At 37.8% G+C, this 22,773-nt stretch overlaps 1 protein-coding gene across 2 annotated transcripts in view; it reads left to right on the top strand.

Annotated features, from left to right (window-relative positions):
- Nucleotides 1-22,773, top strand: part of mpp2b (MAGUK p55 scaffold protein 2b) — a 38,146-nt gene that overhangs the window by 12,845 nt on the left and 2,528 nt on the right. The window contains exons 1-11 of one of the 2 annotated variants that reach the window (XM_087785076.1): nucleotides 682-943; nucleotides 8,565-8,665; nucleotides 13,013-13,165; nucleotides 13,232-13,387; nucleotides 14,251-14,478; nucleotides 18,586-18,717; nucleotides 18,782-18,884; nucleotides 20,706-20,774; nucleotides 20,856-21,017; nucleotides 21,600-21,802; nucleotides 21,915-22,043. In XM_087785076.1, coding sequence (XP_087641202.1) covers nucleotides 844-943; nucleotides 8,565-8,665; nucleotides 13,013-13,165; nucleotides 13,232-13,387; nucleotides 14,251-14,478; nucleotides 18,586-18,717; nucleotides 18,782-18,884; nucleotides 20,706-20,774; nucleotides 20,856-21,017; nucleotides 21,600-21,802; nucleotides 21,915-22,043 — 1,536 coding nt within the window. In that variant the 5' untranslated portion in view covers nucleotides 682-843. Of the gene's footprint in view, nucleotides 1-681; nucleotides 944-8,564; nucleotides 8,666-13,012; nucleotides 13,166-13,231; nucleotides 13,388-14,250; nucleotides 14,479-18,585; nucleotides 18,718-18,781; nucleotides 18,885-20,705; nucleotides 20,775-20,855; nucleotides 21,018-21,599; nucleotides 21,803-21,914; nucleotides 22,044-22,773 lie in introns of those variants that run through there. The other variant, XM_087785077.1, reaches the window with a different exon arrangement.

Below are 22,773 nucleotides of genomic sequence, written 5' to 3'. Positions count from 1 at the left end.
ATTGAACACCTGTCACATTTATCTGTTATTTTTCTGTACATTTGTGAAAGTTTTCATTTAGGGAAATGAATCCTATAGACTTGTTTAAATTGGATGAGGGACATTCGAGCATAAGATGAAACCACTTTCTCCAACCAAGTCTTGCTATGCTGCATTTCCAAGTCTTCCCGGACAGTTTTTAGTTTTCTATTACTGTAGCTTGATCACAGAGACTTAATATGCGACAAAAGGCCTCTGACACACAGACCCCCCTTTATTTGTTTTGAACTTCATGAAGTCAAGGGAACGCATGGAAGTTGTGTGATGTGGCACTTTATGATTTGAAAATACCAAAATAGATTATTACCCGGTAGTCTAAATTAAATATTTTAAAACTAGCCATTACAATTTTATGGCGTCTACTTCAGCAATTTAATTGTATTCCGCTTATTCCCTCATCAGGGTTGCGGGTGGCTGTAGCGAACCAAACGAACACTGTCTGTTCATTCCTTCATCTTTGCACACCTTCATCGACCTATCTCCTCCTCATCAGCCCAACCCCCTGCTACTCTCTCACTCAGCTGAGCCCCACGGGGAAGCTCAGAGAAAAGCTGCCTTGCTCCTCTTTGCCTCACAGCCAGAGCATCATAGTTCCCACAACTCTTCGCCTCCAACCCCCCGCCCTGCCTCACTCATATCCAACCACAGCTACGATCTGCATTCATTCATGCAGAGGAGAAGACGCTCAGCGAGGCGTAGCTGATGCTCACGTCAAGAGCAGGTGGAGAGGGAGGAGAGATACTCGCAGCGAGGGGAAAACAGCTCGGTCTTCCTCAGATGCAGGAGAGGGTGTGTAGCTAGTTGATGTTTATCATGGCCGGCAGTCTGTTTGGACGGCTCTCCCTGGAGAAAGGGGACTCGTCTTACTCCCTGGAGGGCTTGGATATTAAGGTGGAGGAAGAAGGTAGGAGCCGTCTTTCACGATAAGTTTAAATAAATCTTGGTAATACAGCTGAGGAGCGATCGTGCATGTGTGTAGAGTCAGTCTGGGCTTTCTAGGAATTCTATTCAGGGTGATTTCGTGGATTTGACGGAACAACTGATGGCCATGAAAAGTGACAGGATGTGCCAAATGAGGTACCTTACGAAGGCACACTGACACATTGTCAAGTCGGCTTTATCCACTTCTTGCCAAGAGTTCTTTCTCACTGTCAGTCTAAGCCTCGCCTCAAACTTTGGACAATGGCTTCGAAACGTGATGAACATTTCTCAAGAAGTTATTTCTGGTTCTTTACCTTTCTGAGTATTTGCTGCTGTTTGTAACATTTTTAGACAAAATGGAAACTGGAAAAACTGTGAATGAATGAATTGTTTATTTCGGGCATGACAGTTTGGTTCACATTTTATCATTTCATCATAGTTCACATATTACATGCATGTCCCAAAAGGGAAAATTGCAGGAGAAGCTCGAAACTTATCTAGTCCCATCCCCATTAACTTCAAAATATTGATAGAAGTAGTTGTAAAAAAAATAAAATAATCATAAGTATAATCACATTGTAAATTGTAAAGAAATCACTATAAGCAAACATACATACATTCTTCATATTTATTCATCAGTTTGGCCTTTTTTTTCTTTTTTTTTCCTGGGTGTGTGGATTGAAAGCCATGTGAGTATACACGTGTTTTTTTTGTTGCCTAAATATTTATATGTGACAAATTTACTGTTCTTGTTGTACTGTAGGGCTGGTACTGAGAGGTACCCAAATTCATATCCATAATTGACACATTCATCAATGTTGCACAGTATTGCAAAGTATATCTTGTCAGTTTGTCCATTTCTATTTATAGATTAATACTTAATACTATTAATACTTGCTTTTTTCTCCTGAATGCTTGTTGAATTATTCATGAAATAGCTCAAGGTGTGTTAAAGGTATGGGATGTCAACTTTGTTTTCTATAATGATTTATTTTTATTTGCAAAATGTTGAGCTCCCTTTATCAGTACAAAGACTGTGTGATGGATGTTTGTTAAATGCAAAGTTACATTTGTATTTAGCACAAAAAATCATTTAAAGTTGATAGTCATTTCTGTAGAGAAGCCTTATGTTATATTGTTCTACTGTACGTGGGCTTGAATAAATTCAGTAGTTGCTTGATTTGTTGTCAGAAGTCTGAGCGTCTCAAAGTTTTCATCTCTGACTAATGTGCTAAGTAAAATAAAATCTAACTTTCTCGTTGACAAATCCTCTGCATTACATATTGACTTTTGTTTAGTTCATTCGATGTGGGGTAGTTAACTCAGGACCGTAAACAACCTTGAATTGGGCTCATACATCATTACACTCTCACTTGGATGGTTCCATTGATCCAAATAAAAAATAAAAAACAACTTCCAGCTGAGCCAGCAGGATCTAGCCTAGACCGATTTCACACGTTTTTATTTTACATAAATTCATTGGCTCCTAAATGAACACAGTGTGTAGTGTACACAATAAGAAGTATGAGGGCAGGATCTGCAAACATTTTTACAGTCAACCAATAAATAATGTTATTAAATGACTCCATAGAACAATTACAAAATGATGTTGAAAATAAAAAATGTAATATGGCATCTATTTAAATGTTGCAATGAAGTTAAGTTTATGTTCCTTGCAGGTCTGCCTTGAATCTTGTCTCTCAAAATGAACCAGCTTTAAACACTTTCTTTTCCTTTCTCTCTTTGTTTTACACCATCCAAGGTCAAGATCCACTGTCAACACACCTCCACTCTGCACTATCCATAACTCTACTATATGACATAGTTTCATTACAATATGTATTTAATGTCAAATTAGATTAATTTGTCATTTTTCTAATTAAAATCAGTCATTTTCCATTACGTTTTTTGTTTGTTATGCATTTAAACACATTCATAAGACATTGTAATTTATTTAAAGAGGTTTGTAGATTAAGTTTTGATTGTTTACAACCAATGCTTGTCAACGTATTACTTGTTTTACAAAGTATAATAGGTAGTGAATGTTTTTCTTTTACTTTAAGTAAAGTGGGAACACTGTTATGTAATACAATCATAAGTAAAATAACTTTGTTTGCTCGATGTGAACATCTTTTCCTATCTCATTCATTGAGTTATTTGTAGTTAGACATTTCAATAAAAAAAACAACTATATTTTGTTGATTTGAACAACTTTCAAGAATATAATGTTTTGTTGATTGCTACTACAATATATTGACAAATAACTTTGTATTTGGTATATTTGAACATCTTCTCAGAATAAAATATTATGTTATGAGAATTTATATTTTATTAACAAGAGTATTATTAGTTCACATAAAAATACGAATATAAACTGATTTAACTTCTCTAAACAATTATTATAAAGAGTCAATTGGATTATTTAAATGTTGTGGTAATAAATGATAATCACAAAAGGCAAATCTTCTTCCAACCCCTTTTATTGTAGCATTCACTCCCCGAAAATGAAGTAAATGCTCATTAAACTGGGAGTTAATACCAAATGAAAACCACCTGTCTCTAAAAGCATAAAACTCCTGAGTCATTATGCAAATATAAACACGTAGCTCTGCAGCTATTTTGAGACCTGAATAAAGACACTGAGACAATTGGTTTGTTTTTTTGCCGACTGTGTAGTTTTGTACTGAAGATGATTTATCAGTTTCCACACACCAGCTGAAGGAGTCGGAGGAAGTTGCTTTGTAAGTAAGTAAGTAAGTAAGTAAGTAATATTTGTTTATATAGCGCTTTTCGAGAACAGGGTCACAAAGCGCTTAAACAATCAAAACAATACTCAAAAAAGTACATACTTTAAAGATCAAGATAATACTGAGAACAACACAGGAGTTCGAGAAATTCAAGGAAAAGCCTGAACGAATAGAAACGTCTTAAGATGTTTCTTAAAGGAGTCAGTTGACTCCATCAAGCGCAAAGAGGGAGGAAGATCGTTCCAAAGCTTAGGAGCAACAGCCTGAAAAGATTTCTCTCCTCTGGTCCTGAGTCGTGTGCGAGGAACCAAAAGTAGATTCTGATCCACAGACCTCAGAGCCCGAGCTGGGGTGTAAGGCTGGATCAGATCAGTGATGTAAGGAGAATTCTCGCTGCAGAGTTCTGAATCAACTGCAGACGAGACAGCTCCTTCTTGTTAAGACATGAAAACAAACTGTTACAATAGTCCAGACGAGAAGAAACAAACGCATGGATTACAAGCTCCAGATCATGTTCCGACAACATTTTCCTAAATTTAGAGATTTTTCTCAGTTGAAGGAAACAGTTTCTGGTCAGTTTTCTGCAATGTTGAACAAGAGACATGTCTTTATCAAATACAACACCCAGGTTTCTCAGGCTCAGTTTGACAGACTGACCTAAGTCACCCAAGTACTGACTCAACCCTGGAATCTTATCATCAGGAGCAATCACCAGAGTTTCAGTTTTGTCCACATTTAGCTGTAGAGTGTTTTCACTCAGCCATTGTTTGATTTCTAGCAAACAATTGACTAAGCTGTTCAGCCTCTGGGGCTCAGTTGGGTCAAAAGAGCAGTAGAGCTGGATGTCATCAGCAAAAATGTGATAAGAAACATCTGGAAATCTCTGAATGATTTTACAGCTTGTAAAACAGTAAATACTACTGCGAAAGGATGGAGATATCATCGTTTTATGTCAGCTAAAGACCAATTTGCTACATTGGTGAGTTACCTTTTTTCTGACATGAGGAATGTTACAGGAACTTACACTATTTAACAAGACATGTGTAACTACAGGCTTAGCAGTGTTGAGACAATGATTGATATTATACCATTATATAGACGTAAGATGACAAATCCTTATGATTTAATTCAAAAGTAAACAAATTAACTTCAGGTAAACAATGTTTCTTAATTGATATTTGTGTAAACTCCCTCCAGATTATATATATAAAATAATTATATTTTTTAATAAGTGAAACTCAGTGATTTAGTTAGTGAGGAAAGTGATACATTTAATCTATTTATTGTATTGCAGTTTTGGTAATAAGACCATTTGAATACAATAACTTCACACAATTTGATTGGATTATTTTCCTTCAGGTGTATGATGGTGATACGCAAACATTAAAGATGAAACAGGAAGCGACATGGCGATCAAATTGACAGGAGTGCGAGGTGTATTTATTGCTTTCTTTTGTGTTGTTATATTTCAGGTTTGTGTTCAGAACAAACATGGCTCGAGGGCAGAAGCTGTGCAGCAGTTTGTTAGTTTTGGTCCTTCAGTGCCTGCTTGTGTTGACCAGAGGTGAGGGAGTAAAAGAAGCTGTGAGCAATCGTCTGATTTTAATGCTGCTCTGAAGTCGATGTCCAACTTTAGGCAGACTGTGGTGGTGGCACAGTGAGGAGAGACTGAAGTGTCATAAAGATAACCTTTCTGGGTCCTGATGTTCAGCAACATGAACCACCGCCTTTTATAGAAAACAACTCCATGTGTGATTGAATATTTCTGTAGCCACTTTCTGATCTCCTCCTCCAGTGGGACACTTGCTACTCATGTTGAGGAATGTGAAGCAACTGTTCATTCAGCAGCTCCTTGATTCAATTGTAGAACAGCAGGAGACGATGTGCAGCAGGCGCCTCTAGGTTCTTTAAAATTTTAACTCTGGTAACTCACAAACAGGCCAAACCAAAACCATGGTCTCTGGTTTCTACTACTAATATCTTAATATGACGCGTCCGACTCCAGTCTGACTCTCATTCAGTCGTTTACATCACACTGCTAAAACTCATGGTCTAGTCATTTAATGGTCCCCAGGATGTTTGAAATAAAATCAGAGTCTATTAGTGTTCATGTTGATATTCAGACCTTATGAGATTACTATCCGAAGTACTTCCCTGGAAAAAGCGCAAAAAATGAAATTATTGTTTGAATTCTTTTTTTTATTATATTTTTTATTATTTATTATCCCTTTAATATGCTTGCATGGTCTTAAAAGGTGCTAGCATCATTTTTCAGTCGATGGCAACACATTTGGAGGACTTCCGAATTTGAAATGGCTCTTTAATTTAAAACCTTCCTTGGAATGAGACGATATCCACTAATAATAAGGGAGTATGCCTTTCATAGATAAAGATGGATGTCAAATTGTAAAAAAATCTAGCAAGTTAGTTAGTATTAATGAAGATAAACCACACAAAGATAATTAAGATGAACTGACCGTCAAAGAACAAAAAGGCATTGTCAAAATTCATGTTGGGTAAATGTATAGCTAAGGAGCGCCAGTGTATATAATGCAATGGCCGTCTCAAAGCAACATATTTTTCACACGTAAAACAGAATATTTAACAACAAATGGACTGAAAAGTATCGACATAAATCAAATGCTCAAGGCATTCCCATGTGCTTATGTGTCACGATGTCTGTGTCATCAACAAGGAATATGACGTGCTGCTATTTCAATACATAAGTACTCAATGATGAAATTGACTGGCCCATGGGCTGGACATGCTTATGAAAATCTGGCCCTCACATTTGAGTTAAATAGCCCTGCTACTCTGTTTCTCATAGATAAGTCCCAGTTTGTATCTCTGACATAGTAATGCTACGTATCAAGAGCAAAAAAACAAAAAACAAATAAAGGCAGCAAACGTGTGTCCAGACTCAGCAAGGCTGAGCTGAGATTTGGACAAGTGCCATGTGGCATCATTAACTAAAGAGATGTCAGTGCTTGAGAGAATTATGCAGGACCTGTAGGCTGACACTACGGCTCTGATATTTCTAGACGGTGCATATTTGGCAAGTCTCCCACTGTAGTAGAGCTGATGAAGTTCTTTGTGGAGCTCATATTCTAATTCATGTATCCATTTATAAAGAGGCAGAAAAGAAGGTCTGGAACTCTTTTGAATCTTTTTATCAGGAGAGCAGAGATTTATTTAAGGAAGTACAACTCAAATCAATAAGGTTTACACATATGAATAGATATTTAACTGGTGCCCTTGTCTTTTACTATTATTGTCATATAACAAACTTATTTGGTCCACTTTCTTAGAGAAACACATAATGTTTTCGTACAATTATTGATGAGAAAAATATTGTTATTTTGGCAGCTGCTGTAGATGCTATTTAACAAGTTGTGCTTTCTAGAGAGAGCGGCTCATCCCGGTCAGTATGTATTATCGTCTGTTGTAGTCAAGGTGATCTAAGACCTGTCAGTGCAGCCTCTGCAGAGAAACACTCAACCTCCTTTGTTCTGCTGATGTGTTTTTGCCCTGAAATCAAAGTCACATCGAGTCAATTACGACAACAACTGCTGCTCTGTGTGTATAAATATCCAATAAGTGTGTCACAGACACGTCTGCTTTAAGTCTCTGGCGTGTGATGTCACAGTGTCTGCTACCTTAATTTGACATGTTTGTGCTTTGAGCTTGTTTGTGGCTGTCACACTCTTCTGTCTCGACACAACATTTGAAAAATGACACTGCAAAAGATTATCTGAATACTTGATTCTGATGTTGCAGAATTTACAGACCACATGACTCTGTTGTTTTCAAACCAAAATATGTCCAAATATGTGAAAAATATGTACAGTATTTATAGATAAAGATATATCTATATCTATATAATATTACATATTTTTTACATTGTAGGTATAATTTTTCATTTTTCTCTTTTATTAACCTTTATTTATACAGGTAAAATACTGTACCCAGGGTCTCATTTTCAACAACAAAACCCCCCAAAGGAATACATCTGGACAGCTTGTTCCATATATATCTTAATATGTAACATACAAATATAATCATAATGCTCTCAAATCTATTTATATGTATTTTGCATATAAGTATCTCTTATATTGTAGAATTATACTAGAACTACTTCCATAGCACCTTATTGACCAATGCAATGTCAAATATTTGTCAATAACATATATAGAAAGATAGGGTTTCAAACTAAATGACAAAATCTTTTAGTAGACTTCCGTCCAGGGCTCTAACGATATTGTCACCTTATGATGTTGTCTTTTTTATTCTCAATCGATCCAAATTTTCTCTGTGTTTGTCCTGAATTAAATTCCTTTTCTTCAATATCGTATTTATTCTTACTGTAATTGTATGATTGTAAACGTCCATAACCTCTCTCTTATCTTGTCTTAAACCCTTGCACGTTATTCTACTTTGTTAGTCTACCATCAGTTGTGCCACTGCTACATGAACTGACTTGCCATGACCGTGAGTCTGACACATGTGGTGTGAGAAGAAGGAACATGATTTAAACGAAAATGCATTTTTAACATCAGAAATGCCCACAGCAACTGTCCATGTATCTTGTTATTTGTTTGTGTGCTAAGACTGTGTGGGAGGAAGGCTGAGGAAGTTGGGAGTTGTTGAGAACTACGGAGGAATGATGAAGAGACGTGACAATCCATGGGAAAGGATGTGAAGCAGCGTATGTGCTCACACCCACCAAAGTTCCCTCTTCCAGTCTTTAGTTTTTGGTGTCAGTGCATGTCGTCCACTGCGTTCTCTTGCAACTATAACAAGAGGATTTTCATCTTTACTAAAGAAATGTGTCCCTCTGTTTTCTCTTCTCGTGTGCAGCCATGCATCAGGCCCTGGACACACTGAGCGACAGCACAAGCTCCACGACTGCAAATGATCTGGACCTTATTTTCCTCAAGGGCATCATGGAGAGCCCGGTGGTAAGATCTGCTTGATTTGATCTGTGTTGACGGCATGTGTGTCTTGAATAAATAAGTATGTGCTTTATGTCAACACAATTTTCAACACATTTAAAGTCATCCCCACAAACGGACATGATATCTTGGGTAATTCTTCAGTCTGGTTTGCTCACTGTTTCTGACTCAAAGGTATTCAGTCTTTGCCTGAGTTCTTCTGGCACTTGCTCGGCCTCTGGGAATTTGATTTAAAAGAAGAAGGAGAAATAGAAATTCTGCGGGTTTTTTTAGTTTTTCATGTCAAACTTGAAGCCCAGAGTCTGAATCCAGCCTGTCAGGTTATTCATGCTAGGCCTGCGAGAGCATGGAACGTGTAGCTTGACCTAAATAAAAGAGATATACTAATATACAGCATGGAATGACAACATCCTAGACTAGATCACCATTTTAATATTGTAGTGCGTCAGTTACTAGAGTGTTTTCACATTTCTTTTTACTAGCAAACGGAGAGTACAAATGTCAGCAACTATTTTTATTGGATCAAGAAGAAGAAAAAACATTTTAAAAGTAAATATTTGTCTTTTGTGTCAAGAATTGAAGTAATAAAAGGATTTAGACATTTGACTGGCATGAGGATCATATATGCATCATTGCAGTAACAGATATACAATGATTGTGTGACAGTATTTAAAAATGATATAAAAGTCTGATGCTGGGTGGAAACTTTATTGAATAGAAGGCCGGTTCAATTGTAAATAATTACTATTGTTAAAAAATATTAAACTTTTCACTTGAACAGTTATTCAACAAGATTGTGAATGTTTCATGATAAAATCAGGATTCTCTAAAATTTGACCATTTGAGGCCATGGATCAGATTTCTTGCGGCCAGAGTCTCTTATAAACTTTAGAAGATAAAACAGGTCCTACAAACAAACAAAAACAAAACAGAATTTCTACCTAACTTCATTATAATGTTAAACATATACAATATGAAGTAAGTGATACACTTCAATGTAACATATTTACAGTACCAAGCTTTCACTCTTGGTAATTTATTGTCCATTTGTTTTGCCAATTGATAAGAGCAATCAATATCCAGATGTTTTTCTAGCTTGTGTTACAACTGAGCAACCTGGAGGGTCTTTTAACTCTTGCTGACTGGTACATCTTGAGTCATTTTTAAACTGAATTTACACACACTCTTGGGTTTTAACATTATGTCTCACTCCCTCTCACTAAACCCATTTGTGCAAGAGCGTACATTTAGAAGTTTTGTGAATGCAAGACCCATGTTGTTTGAAATTTAAATAAATTAATATCACCTACCAAGTGGATGTTTTATTTTTATTACTGATCTTAACATATTCATGTTGTCCATGTGCTTGATGGGGTGTGAGGATTGAATGCTGTTGAACAAGTACAGTCTTTTGCAATTTAAATGCATCCATCCTCTTTGTTTTCTCATTATAGCTGAATTTGGTATTTTGGTTTTGCTACAGCTGACAAACTTTGATGAATGCCTGCACAAAAGATGTAAATAGTGCTTCCATCCATGAGATGGTTTTGCAGCCTCATCGCCAGCAGGAGGTTTTACTTTGATTTAATGAGCTAATATTGGCAGCGATGTCGATTTTCTCTCCTCTGTGTACGCTAGAGGAAAGGAAGCGGATGACAAGTTTTAATATAATGACATTAGTTAATGTACGAGCAGAACTCCATCACTAAAGAGGCTGTAAATGCTAATGACTGGAGTGATGTTACATACAATCTTTGTAACGTTGCAGCAGCATCAGGGATCGTCAACATTTAGCTGTCAATCATTTTAACAAGCATTTCTCTTGCCAACCAGACGAGCTGTTCATCTCGTCTGGATTGACATGATGTCATCCTACAGTCCAAATTGATAACCTATTTGATCAATCATCCCGCTGGTATGAGAGAACATCACAGTCATTTTTTATGACTTAATAAAATGTCAAACATTGCACACTTAATTAAGACTGGTTCTGCCTTGTGTGCACAATGTAGCTGAAGTTTCCTGAACACAAACAGGGATAAATGAGTGTGAAGTGACTTTGAAAGAATATGTCGAGCTTCCTAGATGACTATGTAATACACTGCGGTGCTCACACCTGAAATACATTTTCTAAAAAAGATTAAGAACGGCAAAGAGGTGAAGTTGCTTTTGTGACAGCATGAAACATTTATGAAATGTGCTTAAATATAGTCCCTTTATCTTTAATTTAGAAACATAACAATGTTCAAAATGAGTCAATGACGGGAACAATGTGAAGGATTATTGTATAATGAGTTGTTTTATCATCACACAATTACCACAAATACAATACAAATGTTCTATAATGATCAACATTCATTTATTTTCTCTGTATATTATTATCTGTATGCGATAGATCACCAAACATTCAAATCTATCTTTTTTTCTACACACATTATACTGACTTTTCTGAATTTTCAGATTAATATGAGGCTTTTTAGAGTTATAGGCAAAAGCAAATTTACAAATGATGTTCTCGAACGAACTTTTCTTAGTCCTTCTTGTCCAAAAAGACAAACCAAAAAACATAAAAATACCTCCATACTGCTCGACAGGTATGAAATACTAAACACAGCAGGCTTACAATTGAGAATGATTTAAACTATATTTACACTTGAGTCAGCTTGGTCACATTCTCACAGGTGCTTCAAGGTCAGATGTTTGCATTCTCTGAATCCAGCATATTTGACTCTTTTGGTGCCAGATTTGGTTCCAGTAGCAGGAAGGACTAGAAGCATTCTGCGCAATTAGCTGGATAGATAGAAACATTATTGATCCTCGAAGATACTTTTGGATGTCATTCCTTTTTTAATGAATGTTTATTAGATTAGATTAGATAACTTTATTAATTATCTGTCTGTCTGTCCATCCGTCCGTCCGTCCCTCTGTGAAAAACATAGACATAGGAAATAAGGCAAAGAAAAGGATACAAAAATGAACATAGAATAACATAATCCTTTCACAATGTTATTCTATGTTCATCTTGTTCTTTATATTTGCACTTTGCCCTCCCTTGTGCGTTGTTCTTTTTATTTGAACGTTGTTCTTTTTATTTGCACTTTGTTCTTTTTGTTTGCCGTGGTTCTTCTTATTTGCACTTTGTTCTAGTTCTTGTTTTTATCGTTTTACAAAGAGTTGTAGTAGTTTTCCAGGGAGCATTTTCAGTGAGTTTCTTATCAGATCAGAGTTTCAGGTCTATTTTCTATCATTGTCTGGGTGGATAAATGCTCTTAAGCGCTCCTTCCTTACAGTTGAGTCATAAGTTTGTTTTGGAATTTACTCAAAGCCTGTTTCCCGGTACAAGCTGTGTATAGACAAGAGCCTAATAAAAGATGCATCTGCTGATGCTGGCTGCGACTAAAGAGAATATTTCAGCTAACTTCTCCGTGTATCATCTACATATCTAGGGGCAGACATCTTTATTTTTGTGTGTGTTGTAAGATTAGTCAGTGACTTCTCAGCTAAACAAACGATTAGATCAATCACGTCTCTTCTAATAAGCAAGTCAAAACATTTTCATTTGACACACAAGCCCAGGATGAATAATATTGACCTCATGTGTCTCCTGGAATTGGCAAACGGACATGGTCTCGAGTGACTCAGCGCGATGATGAGATGAACAATGAGCTCGCACTCACAACAGGCACTATGATCTCACAAACAAGCTGTGATGGATGATGATACGGGACGATTTAATGTTGACTTCATTACCCGCTATTTAGGCTAATAAATGAGCTGACACTTGCTTTCGGGCATTCTCTATCACACCACTACTTTTCTCACAAAATTTACAAAAAAAGACATCACTTTGATTTTTGTGGTTGGTGGATTGTTTTAATATATTTTTTCTTGATTTATTTTTAATAGTCCCTTGACTCATATAGTAGTAATATCATGCTGTTCTTTACGACGTAACTTTGTCTGGACGACCTGTTCGGGGAGTCTGTGAGTGTCATGTGACCATCAAACTTCTGTTTTAATATTAAGTACCGAGGGACTTTAGAAAAGTTGACCAAATAAGAGCCTTCACCTAGTTCCAACACTAGAGGGAACCAGAGACAATAGTTTCAATCTTACTAAGTGTCTTTCAACCTTTATAAAATGTTTTTCTTTTGTAAAATCACTCATTTCTAAATGGTAAACCAAAAAATACTTTAAAAGAGAAAAAAAGGTTATTGATGAAGGTTATTGCTAGATACTAGCTCACCTTTTCCTGTAATCACTGACAGTAAGAGAAATGTCATTTTAGAAAAAGTTCCAAACCCTCTTTTTTTCAAATCAATCACTGTTCTAATACCTGCTCTGTTCTATCAGGCCCACGATCGCTTTGAGGAACCGAAGCTTGAAGCAGTGAGAGAAAACAACGTGGAGCTGGTCCAAGACATCCTGAAAGATCTGGGCCCCCTCACTCATCTGAGCCAAGCTGCCGACGAGCTCCTTCACATCCTGAGGGAGCCTCACTTCCAGGTGTAATTACGCCGGCGGGTTCAAATCTTCACAGTGGTTGTAATGAAGTCTCTTGTTTGATACCAGTCCCTGCTTGAAACTCATGATTCTGTGGCCTCCAAAAACTACGACACCCCTCCCCCAAGTCCTTGTTCCTTCATGGACGCGGCACTCAACAACCAGCCCGTGCCCCCAGATGCTGTGAGGATGGTGGGAATCAGGAAGGTTTCCGGGGAACATCTGGTAAGTCTGCTCACTATTCACACCACGATTTATTGACTTAGCTGAAGTACCCTTCAGAGTTTATAGGATACAAAATTGCAAAAATGGTTTTCAATGAAAAATGCAAAGGCAAAGTTATTTCATTGTTAATGTTTTTTTGTGTTTTGACCTATTTATTTTCTAGTGTTCAGACTAAATAATCGAGTAAGAAAACATATATATGACAATATTATTTTCAATATTGTTTTTCATATATACTGTATATACGGATACTGTATCAAAAATTGCAAATAATCCCGGCATTTGTTCATAATTGTTAAAATTGAACTTTCATTACATCCTCCGATCCCTGCGATGACTGAGGACGAGTGGATACAGTCTACTCCTGCAGGTTTTGAAAGCTGATGTTAAGGCATATTTTTGTTATCACACTTACAAAAATAAACAAAAGCATTTCTGACTTCATGTAGAGTCATGTGGTCTGTTAATTCTGCAACACCAGAGTCAAGTACTCGACAATACTACAAATATATTCTTGTTACTAAAGTATCACATTACATTATATCATCGCCAGATTCTTGCCGAAACATAGCCCTAATAAAAAACATATAAAACACAGTTACTTTTATTTAATAAGTTATTAAGTAAGAATATCCATATTATATATATATATATATTATAATAAATATAAATATTCTACCGATTTCTTAGACGACCTGTCCAGACTGTGCTTGGACCACAGTTGGTCCAAACGGCCCAACGGCTCTCAGGTGACTTGGAAAGTAATTGTGGAAATAAAAACTCAAACTATTTGGCTTAATAACAATGATGGTGTTTCATATTTGCTAGCTAGAGTTGTCACCTGCCAGACTTTCTGTGTTCAGGGAGTGACCTTTCGTGTGGAAAATGGCGAGCTGGTGATTGCCAGGATCCTCCACGGAGGCATGATCGATCAGCAGGGTCTGCTCCACGTGGGCGACATCATCAAGGAGGTGAACGCCAAGGAGGTGGGCAACGACCCCAAAGTGCTGCAGGAGATGCTGAAGGAGGCCAGTGGCAGCGTGGTGCTGAAGATCCTGCCCAGCTACCAGGAGCCGCACACGCCCAGACAGGTCAGTCAAACCCAGTGAGCACTTAACCAGTAAAGTCTCTATATATGAATAGTTGCTGACACACACACACACACACACACACACACACACACACACACACACACACACACACACACACACACACACACACACACACACACACACACACACACACACACACACACACACACACACACACACACACATTAATGCTATACACGTAGAACAAGTGCTCTAACTACGGCTGCGTCCACTTTATGGTTGGTCTTGACCCCAGTTAGTGTGACCCTCTGACTGGTGGTGTTGAAAATATGATCTTGTAAAACTGTCCGTATCTTGTCAAGTAACTGTTTACTTATTTAAGCATCTTAACAGCTAGAATGACAGCAGCCAATCACCAAAACCACGTTAAATTATTATCAGACAATCAACACTCAACACACACACTTTTACTAGGATCTCATGCAGAATACACACTTAAGCCACTAGGACCAAATCCGGCCCGCCAAGTAATTTCATTTCGCCCGCAAGTTGTTTGGTGAAAAAATCAAAGTAGAATAACGTTCATGCTGATATCAAAAAGATAAATATATCATGTAGATGTCAGTTTTTAAGATGAGATAAGTAACAGAGATTAACTAATTATGCAAATACCTCTGATAAGGGTTAACATCATGTCAATACAGTATCATGGATACAGCCCCTTGTGTGATTGGGTTTGACCCCACTGTTCTATACGATTCAAGTCGGTTGATCTTTTAAAGTAGGACCCAGACAAGACCCCAGCGGACAGTCAGCTATTGTAATGTTCTACAACTTTTCAAATCAGAATGAAAGAACAATTCTTTGAGGGACTATGGTCACCTTTAACAACTCTATCTCTAACCAGGGTTTTTTCTTAAAACTGAATACTTAAAACTTATTGTCATTTCATTCAATATGAATGGAGGGAAATTAGTTTTCTGATGACAGCAGTACAACAGCACATCAAACAAAAAAAACACGGATGGAAGTTTACCAGTGTTCAGTGGTATGCTAGCATTTAGCTTCCCTAAACTGTCAACCCTGTTGCCTCTCTCTTGCCTCCATGCTTCCTTTTGTCTCTAATGTGGGCTTGATCTTGTTTGCAAAAGTTTAGTTCAGAGCACATGCAGTTGCAATGTCAAAACTGAGTTGAAAAACTAAGCAGCTGCTGCAGTACTGTGTCTGCCATCTTGGAGTAGATGTCCCAGATGTCCTCACCTCACCTTATCTAGGGGTGAATCCAGGGTGCAGAGAATGTTTTAATGGAAGGAAGGAGCGACAAATACATATTTCTCAACTTTGATTAAACACTATGAAAAACTTTCTTAATGAATAGATAAAAGATAACTTAAGCTGTGTCCAACTTGACTTGAGAGCAAGACTATAAATTAATATTAGATCAGATGCTAAACACAATATAGTAGGTAATTTTAATGAATATTTCCCTCCGACATATCATCGCTATATAACTGGTTTTAAGAGATAAGATCTAAAAGACACCCCTGCTGTTGAGTATCAGCTTCCTAGAAACCAGTGGAAGTTGTTCAGTGAGAAACGGTGACCCAGTTTACAGTCGGAGGAAACAGAAGGGAGATCCAGTCTGGTGGTTTGATGCCAGCTTGATGGAGCTCAACACAGGAGGCTCTCAGAGTGTCAGCGGAGCTTAAACAAGTTGTGATAGATATCATTTGCTCAATGTGTTAGCATCAGAGCGGGATACTTTTTCACTTTGTTCACTGAACAAACAAACCAGTAAACAGGCGTGTAAAAAAACAAAAAAAACAGACTTTATCCTTGCTAAGATACGTAGGTACTTAAATGTTAAGTGAAATGGATGACTTTAACTTTGATTAATCTTTTATTTAGTGAAAAGAAAATCCTCTCCAACTGTGTGAGGTTTTTATCTCGAGCGATTTGGTATGTAGCTGTAACAGCAGTTTGCTGTTTAAATATTGGAGGGTTCCGTACCAAATGCTCTTCTTTACGTTCAAAACCTTTTCTTGTCAGAAACCTGTACATTTCCTACTTACTAGTAGCTACAGCAGCTACAAGCTTCTTGCCAGCAGACGCAAACAGCCCGGTTGAAACAGAATGTGTCATCATCATCAGTTTGCATGTTAATATAGCACATCATAAATTATAATATAGTGGGGGGCTGGAGCCTATCCCAGTTCCTTCGGCTAGAGGCAGGGGACACCCTGGACAGGACGCCAGTCTGTCACAGGGCACACGAAGACACAAAACCATTCACATTCACACATACCTACGGACTAAGTTCCTAATCCACCTCTGTATGTTTTTGCACAATGGGAGGAAACCAGAGTGTCCGGAGTAAACCCACGCAACACGGGGAGAACATTAAAACTCCACACAGAAAGCTTACCAGTTGCCTCCCTCTAAACCTGGTAGCCAACCAGCAACCTTCTCGCTGTAAGGTGACCCCCATGCGCCCCATTATAATATACTTTAATTTAATATAATATAATAAAATATATATTACATTAATTTCCATTCTTACCTACCCTCTCATTTTTTGAGGTGCCCCTTGAAACCCCCTCTTTGGCTTTCTTCACCACGTCCAGGAACATTATTGGTCAATTTTCTCTTCTTCTTTTACCCGGTACCTCCATTTAAAACACTCCTGCAGGTATCCTCTCTCTCCTTTCATTATGTCTCCCACAGCATGTCCTGAGTCATCGATAAGCACTTCATTCATTCGACCTCAAATATAGAATGTGGGTCTGTTGGAGTCTTCTTTCAAAATGAAGTGAAATTCTGAACAAGTCGCAGATCATTAATTTCCGTGAAGTTCCATTTCTGCCCAGCAGGTGGTTTCAGGCCTCCGGTGATCAAGCGTTATTTAAACGCTTCATCTTTGGAATAGGGAGTGAGTGTGAGGGTGTGTGTGCTACTTATGTTAGTGCAGGAGTGTGAGATGTTTAAGAGTCATAGCTGTAGCCACTTTGCATTTTTTCATGTTCATGCAACAGTTCAGCAAGAGAAGAGACATTGAGTAGAGGGGGAGGAGAGGGTTTCCATGGTGACAGATTTGAACTCTCTCTTCAGTTGTATGTGTCGTTGCCTGTCGTTCTGTGCGTGTGTTTCTCTGCCGATCTTGTCTGTGGGGGTCGTGATGCGAGGTTTTTGTATGGAGCTAAATGGATGTTAATCGGTGGATCGTGAGGCTGTATAAATCTGGTAACGCACTCAGACTCCCACAAACATGCACCCACAGATGACACTCATAGACACACACTTACACTCCAAATAAAAAAATCACTTTTGTGGACCTCAGTGATGTCTTTTAGATAGAAATTCATGTTGGAGAAACTACTGTGCATTTCGAATCATATTGAAAAGAGGAGACCACAGTTGGTCCAAACGGCCCCAATCTTTTGGAGCGTATTCGGAAAAATGTCCCCAACTGTGGGTTACAGTAGGTAACAGACACACACAAATACAGACAGACATATACGCTCAAAGAAACACAGACATATACAAACATGCAGACAGAACATACAAACACACAGAGACAGGCAGACAGAAACACACACTAAGGCACATAAAAATGCTGTCAGACACGCACAAACACACTAACACACAGCCATAGACACACACAGGAACACACAAACAAACAGACACATGCACATAGTCAGATACACATGTATGTACACACAGACACACACAAAGACAGACCAACAGACACGCACTCACAGACTGACAGACACTCACACACTCAGACACATGCTTATGTACACAGGTTTTTTTCACAGTCTTGAACAAACTAATTGTTCAATTCAATAATGTAATTAGCTTTTAATTGTAAATTTCTTCATATAATATTTTGTTGTTTTGTATTGTTTTTTTTTAGTTTATCATTGTGAGTTGTTACTTGCTACATACATGTGTAAGTGATCTAACAACAGTGTAAAGTTCAGTGCATCAACTATAGTAGAGTGAGGTCGAGAGCTACCTTGATCACATGACCTGCCTACCTTGTCATCCTTTGACCTGTCAAAGGTCAGCCACTGATCAACTGATCCAGTGTATTATTGATTATATATATTATACTGTCACTCATCTCTGATTTGTTCTCCTCGACAGGCCTTCGTGAAGTGTCACTTTGATTACGACCCGTCGCACGACAACCTGATCCCATGTAAGGAGGCGGGGCTTAGCTTCTGCAGCAGCGACATCCTGCAGATCTTCAACCAGGAGGACCTCAACTGGTGGCAGGTCAGGTCAACACAAACCCGGCTCAAGCCTGCTTACTCATGCTTCCTCTGTGTGTCAATCCCAGGCGTGTCACATCCAGGGCGGCAGCGCCGGTCTAATCCCCAGTCAGCTGCTGGAGGAGAAGAGGAAAGCGTTCGTGAAGAGAGATTTAGAGCTCGGCACCGCAGGTACAGCAGCCTCTCATTATGCAGGGAGATGAGCAAAATCAACACGGGCGACATCTGTTCCTCCTCTCATCACACACATCTGTGCCGGTCACATTCGCCTCCACACCGCCGCTCTGGGGCGCTCTAGGGTGTTAATGGGCAACACAGTGACTCAGGCGACTGAGCTGCCCGTCGTTAAGCTGCTGGGTTTGGCATTTATAGACGCCTCCCCGAAGACGGCTGAGCGTCACAGTGATAAGATCCCTGTGGTACAACAAAGTTGCTAGATACACAACACACACAGGATTTATGTGCTCAAGATAAGTGAACAGACACAGTCAGTTATACATTTATATCATCTTTTATCGCTGCTAACTGAGCTGTATGTCATTGTTCACCTCCACTGCCCAATTCATGAATCTATTTTATTGCAAATTGCATCTGACGTGAGACAGATCCTGATTTATAATATTAATCGTTGTCACAGAAACTGTCAGTTGGCACCATCTAGTGGTGGTTTTAAAATACGCATTTAACTTGGGGTCTTCAATTATTGTTAATTGTGATAATTAATTACAGTCGTGATTTGTGCTTTATTTTTTAATTATTTTTTAAAATCTCTAACTTTTCCTTTTAAAAAAAATTAAATAAAATCAGTTTTTGTGTGTTCAGTCATGCTTTGAAGATGACATTAAGATAAGATTAAGAAATTAGATAGGGAAATCCTTGATTCATACCAAAGTGAGGAAATATGTACAATGTACAAAAGTCTTGCTATTTTTAAAATCATATAATCTGCCAAATATACACAGTGCCATATGTAGTACAATTAAACAAATGTAATAATTACAATAACGTGTAATAACGTTTTCTTATATTTAATGACTTGTACTAAAAGGTTTCAGCCACACTAGAGACACAAAAAAAGCAGAATGTCAATGATTGTATCTGTTCAAGTCTCTTTAAAACAAAGAAATTACTTTATGAAGACACCTTTTTCTTATACTTTATACTATCTTTTAATCTGCCACAATAATACATTTTAAATGAAAATTCAGGGATTTATTTTAGCAATTTCAACTGAGATTATTAATCTATGTTGTTTGTTTAATTAATCACCTGATCTTAATTCATTTTTCTCTTTTAATTCAATTTTGTGTCATAGTAACAGATCTTTAGACACTTTACAGTTAAAGCCAGGGAGGTCCTTCACCTTGACCCAGAGACAACACAAGGTTTGAATAGCACTAAATCACAGAAATTTAAAACAACTCCCAGAGCAACAGTGTTGAGGAAAACCAGCAGAAACCTCGAGCAGAACCAGACTCTCCGGCTGTGACGGATTAAAAAATGTGTTTTAAATAATTTCTGATCTAAATGTAACTTAAACATTGCATTAAAGAATAAAAAAACAATAATAAATTAATAAAGATGTTCTAAACAATTCTTTGGAGAAATAACATTAGATTTTCAATCTTAAATTTACATATATCAAAATAAATAAATCAAACATCTCTTTTAAAGTAGAGTTTGATTTTCAAATGATGATTTTTTATAATAAAACTTCATGAAATAAAATATATATATATATATATATATATATATATATATATATATATATATATATAAATATATATTCATTTACTTGTTAAAAAGCTAAACAACAAAATGTTATATCAAGGAATATTTAAAGCTGGTCCGGTTGTCTATACATATGTAAGAACATAAACACAGAAGAAAGTCAATTATTCTCATTTCTGGCTTTAGAAAAAAGGGATTATATTAAAGGTCAATCGTTGCTGAGACACTTTCTAATGTAGCAAGTTTTCTTTTGTTCTTCAGGTCCATTGTGTGCCGGGATGGGCGGGAAGAAGAAAAAAAAGATGATGTATTTAACCACAAAGAATGCAGGTGAGCGACCTCGGTGACCTCGGCTGTCATAGTTCGCTGCATTATTCATGATGTAACATTTGTGCCTCAACAATCTGTCAGAGTTCGACCGTCACGAGCTGCGCATCTACGAGGAGGTGGCCAAGGTCCCGCCCTTCAGGAGGAAGACGCTGGTTCTGATCGGAGCTCAGGGTGTCGGACGACGCAGCCTGAAGAACAAACTGTTGGTGTCAGATGCGCAGAGATACGCCACCACCATCCCCTGTGAGTTCCTAAAGGATTCAACCCCCTGCGTGATTGAGTTTGATACCCCTGACTTAAACTCCAAAATCATGGCAGAAAAGAAAGAAAATGGGAAAAAAATTAAACATGATGGACTATTTTTAACTTAGAGTACTCCAGGCATTGAATTAAAACATTATATATGCAATAATGCATACTAAGACATCTTTATTTATCATTTACCTGCCTTACTTTTGTCATAAATATGTAGAGACAAATATGTAAAATAATGTCTTATCTAATTAATATTTCTGCTGCAGTGATTTTTGCTGTCAGAAATGAGTTGTCATTTGAAAAACGGAACAGATTTTCTCATTGGGTCAAAAGATAAAACGGTACGCTAGTGAGAAGTCAGTGAAACACAACTCTTTAAGTTTATTTAGTTATTTAGTTTTGCTGTTTTTTCTTCCACATCTGTACATGAAAATGAATCGCAGCATTAAACTGGTCCATGCTGTGAAACATGTTGGGCACCCCTGCACTAAAAAACTAAAATAAGCATCTTATAGATAAATGATGTTATTATAAACACTTGTTTCTCATACTTATGTTCTTGGCTGGCAGTCACCACCAGGAAGCCAAAGGTGGACGAGCGCGACAGTCAAATGTACTCGTTCATGACCCGCCACGAAATGGAGTGCGACATCAAAAGTGGTCGGTTCCTGGAACACGGCGAGTACGACGGGAATCTGTACGGCACCAAGATCCACTCCATCCATGAGGTGATAGAGACGGGAAAAATCTGTATCCTGGACGTCAACCCTCAGGTAGAAGCAACAATATCCATAATTGTTATGAGTAAACAATTTGTCAAACGTTATGATCTGACTGGAGGATCAGTCGCTGACTCCACTCTTGCCTCCATTGTCTTCACGAAAGGCTCTGAAAGTGCTGCGGACGTCAGAGTTCCTGCCCTACGTCGTCTTCATCGAGGCGCCAGATTTCGAGGTGTTAAAAGCGATGAACAGGTCGGCCATCGAGTCAGGAGTGGTCACCAAACAGATGACAGTGAGTCAGTCAAATTATACAATATTGGTCTCAATGAAAATTATCATTATGACCAGGAGGACAAAAACTATAATTATTATTATTTTTGATACATGTATAAAGAAGTGAAAGTATATAACATCTCAGTATGAGGGGACTTTTTTTCTACATTTACCAAAATATGAACTTTAAGAAACAATATTAAAACGGTTTTGTTAAATTCGGCACAAATTGAACATAAAAAATACTTAACCCTTGTGTTAATTCCAAGGTCAAGTGACCCGGTGGCTGGATAACAAATGTGTTTGTGGTATCCCTTGTTTTGTCTCTGGGTCAATGTGAACTACATAAATGGCTTCCATAAATACATATGCAGTGGATGAGGTCCTTTGGGCCTTCGGGTCACTTTGACCCAGACACAACACAAGGGAAATCACAAACACATTTGTGTCCAGACCTTCAGGTCACCTTTACCCAGTGACAACACAAAGGGTACCACAAACACATTTGTTTTCGGGGCTTTAGGTCACTTTGACACAGATACAACACAAGGGATACCACAAACCCATTTGTTTTTGGGCCTTCGGGTCACTTTGACCCAGACACAACACAAGGGAAACCACAAACACATTTGTGTCCAGACCTTCAGGTCACCTTTACCCAGTGACAACACAAAGGGTACCACAAACACATTTGTTTTCGGGGCTTTAGGTCACTTTGACACAGATACAACACAAGGGATACCACAAAC

Source organism: Callionymus lyra, chromosome 2 (assembly GCF_982586985.1).
Source record: "Callionymus lyra chromosome 2, fCalLyr1.hap1.1, whole genome shotgun sequence".
Taxonomy (NCBI): domain Eukaryota; kingdom Metazoa; phylum Chordata; class Actinopteri; order Syngnathiformes; family Callionymidae; genus Callionymus; species Callionymus lyra.
Note: the sequence above shows the minus strand (reverse complement) of the source record. Positions and strands in the feature narration are given on the sequence as shown.